The following is a 9,174-nucleotide window of genomic DNA, read 5'->3' on the forward strand; positions in this document are numbered from 1 at the left end:
AAGATGTTTCCCCTCCCTAATTACTGATGCTACATTTGTATTTAACAGATATAAGGTAAGGGCACTAACTACAGCTTTGTATTTTCTTTGGCTGGTTCACTCCCTAAATGGCCGCAATGGTCGAAGTTGGGCTGATCCAAAGCCAGGAGCCAAGGAGCTTCCTCCAGGTCTCCCAAGAGGGTGCAGGGGTCCAAGGACATGGGTCATCTTCTGCTTTCCCAGGGCACAGCAGAGAGCTGGATTGGAAGAGGAGCAGCCAAGACTAAAACTGCCCATATGGGATCCCAGTGCAGGTGGAAGATTAACCTACCATACGACAGCACCAGCCTCAAGAGGTCATTTTTGTCAAAGAAACCAAGTGAATGAAGAGCTCTGAGGCCAGACTGCAGAGCTGCAAATCCTACCCATTATATTACTTCATCTCTCTGAACCTTGGTTTCTGGCTCACAGAAACATAGAGAATAGTGTCTACCTATAGGGTTGACTGGGAGATCAAAGGCAGTTATTAGACATAAACTCCTTAAAATATAAAATGATATTAGTACATATTCAATAGTTGTCTGTTACTATCTTCATAATACTACAGTGTTCTGCATCTACTAAGTGCTCAATTAATGCTTGCTCAATGAATGACTGACCTTTAAAAAACAGATTTTGAAATTTTACAGCAATCAGAATGAATTTAAAACTAACTACAATATAATTATCAAATAATTTAAGCCATTTGGAAGCTATTCTGCAAAAATGAGCCAATTACTGAGATAACTGAAATGATACTATTCCATTTAAATATTTATATATCATGTGCTAAATACTCTGAAAAACAGAAATAGTTACTGCCTCATAGAGGATTAAGCTAACAAGAAACTTAAAAATAATTTGCATAATTCAAAGGAAATTTGAAAGTGTTCCAGTCCATGCCCTTCATTTTGAAAATGAGGAACTTCAAGTCCAGAAAAGTGAGGTACACATCAGTCATAATCCCAGGCTACCCTATTATCCCACTCAAAGTACTTACCATGAAACCTAGATTAAGATTCTGATCTAGTGATGGGTGTTCAGCATAATGCACCCACAGCTAAGCACTAGCAGCTAAGGCACTCACACCCCATGTTGGAGTGCCGGGTTCCAGTCCTGGCTTTGCTCCAATGCCAGCTTCCTGTTAATGTGCACTCTGATTGCTAGCAGGTGATGTCTCAAGTAGTTGGGTCCCTGCCATACATTTAGGAGACCTGCATCAGGTTCCTGGCTTCTGGTTTTGGTTCGGTCCTGCCACTGTGGGCTTTGTGGGGACTGAACCACAAAGCTCTCTGAGCTTGCTCTGTCTTTCCTGTCTCCTAAATTATAACCCCCCAAAAATTTTGATCTACTACTAACAAAACCCCCTCTAAATCATTTATTTATTGCATTAATGCAAATCAAAATCAAATAAGGCTCAAGGGAAGCATATTTACAACAGAATCAAAAATAAAACCTATTGTGATTATTGAGAACATTATATGATTAGCAAGTCATTATCTCACACTTGCAATTGTCAAATTAAGAGCTCTTTTATCAATTAATTGTCTGTTTCTAGTCTGCCATGTTAGTTCCTGCATTCTCAGTGTCTAAGCTACATTTCTGGTCTCATTTAATCCCAGATACAAAATTAGAACACAATACAGACTGGACTGGTAAATGCTAACATTTGATTGCCAAGAATTTTAAAGGGAAAAAAAAAAACATAGAAACACAGTGCAATAATATTTACCTTAAATGTGCCATTTTGATTTTTCATGTAAGAAACCAAAAATATATCCACTGGTAGAAGTGCTGATGTGATTAGTGCAATTGCTAGAGAAAAAATTGCTGTTATGGTGGAGACAACTTCACTTTCCCGTTGACTTTGGTATTTACGAACATATATCCAGCAGAATGCCAAAATAGCCTAAAACGGAACAGAAAGAAATGTTTGTTACCACCCTAAGTATTCTCATTAAGTCTGAGGTAGGACTTGAAAATGTGAATTTGTAATAGATCCCCAGATGAGTCTGCTGCTGGTCAAGGGATCATATTTTGAGATCCTCTGCTGTACTTAATCATAGCGACAACACAGACAGATAATAAATCAGTGGTTCTCAGCCTTGCCTCTAAGAATCACCTGGGCAGTTTTAAAATACCATTAGGTTAGGTTAGACACTCCTCCACCTGCTCCCCATTAATTCAATCAGTTAGAGTGAGGTTCCTCCAGGCATCTAAATGCTTCAGGATTTACAATTAGAGCCAAACTTGAGAACCACTGTTTTCAATAAGCTCAGAAAGAGCTCTGGGACAAAAGCTCTGTTATGTCCTTTCATCTGTTGAAAAGATCCACCTGCATTTCCTTTCTGATGTCCTAATTCAGGAGCCTGAAACCAACTAACCACTTTCACAACTTTCAACTTTTCCTACCACAATCTAGATACAAGAATAGTTCCAATACACTAGAGACTTCCCTTTGTCCCATTGTAGTTAACCTGACAAGCACTATACATGTTATCTGTCCCTACAGTTTCTGCCTTTTCTAAAATGTCATAAATGTGTTCATACAGTATATCATCTTTTGAGTCTGGCTTCCTTCACTTGGCACAATGCACTCAAAATCCATACTCCAAGTTCTTTTGTCATTTCTTCATTCTGCTAGCATTTCAAATGACAGAACAGCAGGAAAAAAAAATAAGTGACAAGGGAATTAAAACTTGGGAATCTCAGCTCAAATTCTGGTCTAAGTATTTGTTAACGTTTCAATTGTTTTGGAAAAGAGCTATTTTTCATAGGATGCATTTACATTAACATTTTAAAGGGTCTGTTTAAAAATGAATTAATAAATATCGCAAGCATTCATCAAATTTGTTTTGCAGTCACTGGAAGCTCAGCTTTTTGTCGCTATCCTTGACAGAAGTTGACACAGCACGTTCAATACATTTTTTGTTGGATGTCAGGAATAAAAGGAAATCTGAACGTTTACAAAGGTCGAAGTGCTAGGCATTACTGCAAAGGAAAGAGTAACTAAGACAAGCTGAAAAAGGGCAACCAAGTAGCATACAGGGTTCTGGAACTTTGGGGTCTCAGAATCCCTTGAATCCCTTGGTAGTTTTAGAAAATTCCAAAGAGTTTTTTGCTCTGTAGTTTACAATGTATCTATTAACAGGTACTGTACTATAAAATCAATCAAATGTCCTCATCTATAAAATGGGAATCAGAATACGTCTTTCTCAGTAGGATGAAAGGACTAAATGAAATGTAAAGTTTAGCACAGTGCTTGATCATAATAACTCCTAACCAACAGCAGTAATTATTTCTAAATGTTTCTTAATATTATTTATATATATCTAATATTAATTGTTATTAATTAATTAACACCCTAGAGCAGTTTTTAAAAGAAACTAACAAATAACTGTTGATAGTTAAGGAAAGAGTTGGAATAGTTCTCCCAATCCCTCCCAAGAGATTCAGAGCTAACTGGTCTGGTCACTGGGATTTTAAAATCTCTCTAGTTTGAGTGAGCACCTAAGGCTGAGAACCATTGGGGTAGAGGAAAGAATAAAAATGAATGAGTGTTTATTAAACTAATAAGCAAACATACTGCCTGGGATCTTGTTAAGCTGCAGATTTTGATTCAGTAGGTCTACAATCATATATTTTGTATTTCTAACAAGTTCCCAAGTGATGCGCACACTGTAAAGTACAAGAGTAAATATGCTTCACAGAAATGAAGACTGTCTCATACAGTAATGGACAATGCAATGTACAGATGGTGTGAGCCTTGTGAACATGTTAGAACCGTTTACGTCTGATACAGTAAACGCAGACAAATCTAACAATTCCTTATGTCGTAAAAGAAACTGAAGCCTATTCTGTTTGCCCAAAATCATAAAGTAGAAACATCCATGTCCCGATTCTTCAGATTACTGGAAGCAGTTTGCAAAGTGTTAAATTCTCAGACCCAAGGATTCTAGAGTTAAAATGTTTATTTTATTCTCACCATACTAAGATGTCAACTACCTTCTTCACTGCGCTAACATTTGCACTCCTGATTCATAAGCCACGATGGTCAAAACTGCTAGTGCATTAGGACAAACCAAGAAAATGGCACCACGCTGTGCAAGTACTCATTACATTCTTCACCACACACACACACACACACACACACAATTTAACTTACGACTGTGCTTGAAAAGCAGTAAAAATTGACTTTATTAAGCTTTAACACTGCATTGCTTTTGCTTTTTTTTTTTTTTTTTAAATACATTTTGGGGTAAAATTAAGTCCTTCTATTGCACATGGAGGTGGGATAGCCGTCTCCAGGAAAAGCACCAAAGTACTTAAGAGTTGAAAGCCAGACTGGCCACTCTTTTCAAACAACATCATTTTCTCTTTCTTTCTTTCTTTTTAAATATTTATTTATCTGAAAGGCAGAATTACAGAGAGAGAGGGGGAGAGATCTTCCATCTGTTGATTCTCTCTTTCAAATGGCCGCAACAGAAGGACTTGCTCAGGCCAAAGCCAGGAGCCAGGAGCCAGGAGCCCCATCTGGGTCTCCCAATTGGGTACAAGGGCCCAGGCACTTGGGTCATTCTCTGCTGCTTTCCCAGGCCTCTAGCAGGGAGCAGGATCAGAAGTGGAATAGGCGGGACTTGAACAGGTGCCCATGAGGGATGCAGGTTTGAAGGCAGCAGCTTTACCTGCTATGCCATAAATGCTGGCCCCTCTTGAGCACCATTTTCATTTGAAAGAACAACTGAAACTATGGTTATTCAGTCTCGGATATTTGAGAGATTTATGTCAAATGAACAAAATCAATTCAAGAAAAATTGACAATATTTGTTACTAGTGATAAACTTGAAGCTTTCAAATGAGAATCAGAATTTTGGAAAACTTGTATTGACTATTATGAGCTTGACAAGGCCTCAACACTTAAGAATTTGGGGGAAATTTCCTAAAAAGATCAGTGACGACTTAATGAATGTGATATTTTTATATCATGTAATGAAACATACCAATTTGGAAGATGCATATAATTCAGTGAATCAGTACTTTTTGAACAAACAATAGATTATGGTATTAAACCATGCATGAATACAAGATCCATTCAAAGTGCAAGTTGGACTAAAAGATTTTAATATTGTTGAGTTTTGGCATAGTATCAAAGAATATCCACAAGTATCTGAAAAATAATCTATGACCCTTTTTTTTAAAGATTTATGTATTTATTTGAAGGGCAGCATGATAGAGGAAAGGAGAGACAGTGACTGAAAGAGATCTTCTATCTGGTTCACTCCCCAAATGGCTACAACAGCAGAGGCTAGGCCAGGCCAAAGCCAGGAGCCCAGAATTTCTTCAGGGTCTCCAACATAGGTGGCAGGGGCCGAAGCACTCGGGCTGTATTCTGCTGCTTTCCCAGGTGCATAAGCAGGGAGCTGGGTTTGGCAGTGGAGCAGCTAGACTTGAACTGGCATCAGATATAGTATGGCAGAGTCTCAAAGTGGTTTAACCCACTGCGCCATCACACCCACCCTGTCACTCTACTTCAGATTATGTATCACTGAAACTGAACTTTTTTCATCTACTTCAACCAAAATAACTTATCTCAGAAGACTGAATATAGGAGTGGGCATTCAGCATAATGGTTATGATGCCAGTTAAGATACTGCATCCTTGGCTGGCGCCATGGCTCAACAGGCTAATCCTCCACCTGCAGCGCTAGCACCCCGGGTTCTAGTCCCAGTCGGGGCGCCGGATTCTGTCCCGGTTGCTCCTCTTCCAGGCCAGCTCTCTGCTGTGGCCCGGGAGTGCAGTGGAGGATGGCCCAGGTCCTTGGGCCCTGCACCCGCATGGGAGACCAGGAGAAGCACCTGGCTCCCAGCTTCGGATCAGCATGGTGCACCGGCCGCAGCAGCCACTGGGGGGTGAACCAACGGAAAAAAGGAAGACCTTTCTCTCTGTCTCTCTGTCCACTCTGCCTGTCAAAAAAAAAAAAAAAAAGATACTGCATCTTAGGTCAGGGATACCTGGGTTTGTTGCCCAACTCCTGATTCCAGTTTCCTGCCAGTACAGACCTTCAGAGACAGCAGTGAGGGCTCAAGTAATTGGGTTCCTGCCATCCACATAGGAGTTCAGGATGACTTCATAGGATGACCAGGCCTGACCTACCCTGGCAGTTGCAGACCTTTGGGGACTAAGCTCTCAATCATTCTCTGCCTCATAAATAAGCAAACACACAAAATGAACAAAAAGATTGAACGTAGAAGCAGACATGAGTCCAGCTGTTTACATAAACCAGCAATTAGGGAACTGCAGAGACTTAAACTAGCCCATATTACTAATTCCCCCCACTCCAACACTTGAGTACAAACTCCTTATTTCCCTCCCATTTTATTTGTTCCTATTGGAATTTCATCAACTAAAATGGCTTCCCTTCTTCATCTCTCTTTAGTCTACCAGCAGTAGGCCTCTGGCATAGAGCTTGGGATGCTAGCATCCTCCTCAGAGTGCCTAGGTTGGAGTTCCAACTCGACTCTCCATTCTAGCTCTCTGCTAATGTGCCCCCTGGGAGGCAGCAGGCAGTAGGGTCCCTGCCACCCATGTGGGAGCCCTAGATTGAGTTATGGGCTCCTGGCTTCAGCCAGGGCTAAGTCTGGTTGTTGCAAGTATTTGGAGACTGAGTCAGCAGAAGGACAATCTCTGTCATCTGTCTCTCTCTGCCTTTCAAACAAAAAACCAAAATGTAAAGTCTACTACAGTTCTCATCACTTTTCAGTATCGATCTCTATTCTCTGAAGTCGTATTTCACTTACAAAATCATACTTTGACTTTCAGTGCTCAAAATGCATGTTTCAAGAATGTTAGTTTCCCCAGCTAACTTCAGAACTTTTTAAAGGCCATGTATTCGTCTCCTCCTGCAATTCACAGCACAACCGCTATACATTCAATGGTTATTTATAACTGCCACGTCAGTCCCACTAGATTGGAATACTGGTAACATCCTTGTTGGTTTTCTTCTAAACACACTGAATCTGATGGGACTGGAAAACCCAGGGGCCTCTCCAAGTACAAGACTGGATAGCTCTGGAGACCACCAGCAACCATCAGGGTTTCGTTTTCTCCATGAGAAGATAAAGCAAGCTCCAGTGCAAAGGTGATATTATTAGCTGTGAACATGAAGGTAGCAAGAGAAGCATCAAGAATGCTCTTTCTGAAATTTTCACACAATCATCCTTTTAAAATTTTGTGTTGTCTTCCCTGCAAAAATTTACTAGAACATCCCTCACAAAGGTGTCAAACACCCTAGAGAACCTGCGCATTAAAGGAAAATAAACATATCTCATTTCCGGAGCTGGAGGTTGTTGTTGTTGTTGTGTGTGTGTGTGGGTGTGATGCAAATGGTCAAAAGACCTTGGAACAAGAATTAACGAGAAGAAGATAAAGACGAGGAGGAAAAGGGTCTTGAAGAACACGAAGAGATAGAAGCAAACTGAACTCCCAAACAGAATACAACCAAGAGTGTTTACACGGGGTACGGAAGTAATAACCATGCTACTTTGGAACCATCACAGTCCACGTTTTGCTCACTGAATAAGCAAAAACGAAACGGCTGGGAAAGAAGGCACCTGAAGTCAGACAGGCAGTCAACACATCCTGACACTGGGAGGGCTCCAGCTCTACCCTACCCAGACCGAAAAGGAACGTGACACCTGGAAGTCAGAACGAGCGGCTCACGTCATCAAGGCAGAATCGCACAATGGGCACAGAAGGCTGGAGACTCACTCACCCCAAGGCGAGGAGGAAACCAGGAAAACAACCTTTACAAAGCAGACAAGTAAACAACGCCAGCGCCTACGGAACTGGCAAACATCGACGCTGCGTCTCGACCCACACGGAGTGCCCCCGTCCCTACAGGGGACCAAAGTCACCACACCCTTCTCAGCTCATCTCCTGCGTCCCCAAACCCACCGGCCCCGGCGCCCAAGTACGGGAAGAAGGCCAGTTTCCCAAAAGGAAACGTGCAACATTAGACGTCATCAGGGACAAGAAGCCAAGAAGAAATCAAGGCTCCTCCCCGGTCCCCAGCACCGCCCCCGGCCCGGGCAGAGGAGCTCCGCACCGTGCAGGCTGAAAAGTGGGGCGGGGCGAGGAGGGTCTCCGGACTGGCGAGGCCAGCTGCCCGACCCGCCCCCCTCCTCCCGCCAGCCCTGACACTGGGACCACGCCAGGCGCCTCCCCTACCAGTAGTAAGAGGCCGAATATGCACCAGCCGATCACCAGCTCCGCCGAAGCAGCGCCAGCAGCCGCCGCCGCCGCCATCTTCGCTTCCGGTCCGACAGGCCTGAGCGCAGGGGGTAGGGAAAGGGGAGGGGGAGAGGGGAGAGAGTGCTCGGGACGCGGCACCCGCGCGCCCTAAAGGTTAAAGGGGCGGAGGGGGCGGAGCAAGTGGTTGCCAAGGAGATCCGACCCACCAGCGTCCCCTGGCGACGAGGCGGGTAGAGGCGTGGCGGGAAGGACTGCCTATGGGCGGGGCGCGCCCGGGACGCCATGACGTCACCGCGCTGACAGCTCAGGCCGCAGCGTGCTGGCGCTGGCACCTATGGTGTGGTCTCCCTGAGGCGCTGGCTGTCGGGGGTTTTAAGCTAAACTGAGGGACCGCAGCATCCAGGGAAATCCGCAAAGGATGAGCCAGGTGGTTCTGAAGATCCAAGCCAATCCAAGTGCTTCCACTTCATCCCGAAAACGAAGTTTGTGTATTGCGTCCAAGGCAGAATGGGCCATGTGATTAGCAGGTCACAGGAATGGCTGACTGAAAGTTTTCCTGCTGCCCAAATGACGTTCTAATTTGCTGGCGCTGGCGCCCGGCCGGGGGGAATTGCTTGGCTGGGTATCCTTATCACGTGATGTGATGGCTTCTCTATTTAGGTCTGTGCGTGCCTGTGACTTTCCATGATGACTGTACACTAAAAATATCTGGTTTTGCGATCGTATTCATAATGAAATTGCACACTGTTATTTGACTCATAAGTGAACAGAACACACTACCATAAGCCAGCGATGAAGCAGGGTGAGGCTGGGGGGAGAATTCCTGGAATGGCTTGCCTGGATTCACGGGGTGTGGTAAGGCTTGCGATGTAATCAACACAATTTTGTGAAGGAATACCACCATCT

At 43.5% G+C, this 9,174-nt stretch overlaps 1 protein-coding gene across 3 annotated transcripts in view; it reads right to left on the bottom strand.

Moving 5' to 3' along the window:
• LMBRD1 (LMBR1 domain containing 1) overlaps window positions 1-8,511 on the bottom strand; it is a 139,618-nt gene extending 131,107 nt beyond the window's left edge. The window contains exons 1-2 of one of the 3 annotated variants that reach the window (XM_062186331.1): window positions 8,245-8,511; window positions 1,751-1,927 (exon numbers count right to left, since the gene is read on the bottom strand). In XM_062186331.1, coding sequence (XP_062042315.1) covers window positions 1,751-1,927; window positions 8,245-8,322 — 255 coding nt within the window. In that variant the 5' untranslated portion in view covers window positions 8,323-8,511. Of the gene's footprint in view, window positions 1-1,750; window positions 1,928-7,789; window positions 7,895-7,971; window positions 8,058-8,244 lie in introns of those variants that run through there. The other 2 variants (XM_062186332.1, XM_062186333.1) reach the window with 2 other exon arrangements.
• Window positions 8,512-9,174: the final 663 nt, after the last annotated feature.

This window comes from Lepus europaeus, chromosome 3, assembly GCF_033115175.1.
Source record: "Lepus europaeus isolate LE1 chromosome 3, mLepTim1.pri, whole genome shotgun sequence".
NCBI lineage: Eukaryota > Metazoa > Chordata > Mammalia > Lagomorpha > Leporidae > Lepus > Lepus europaeus.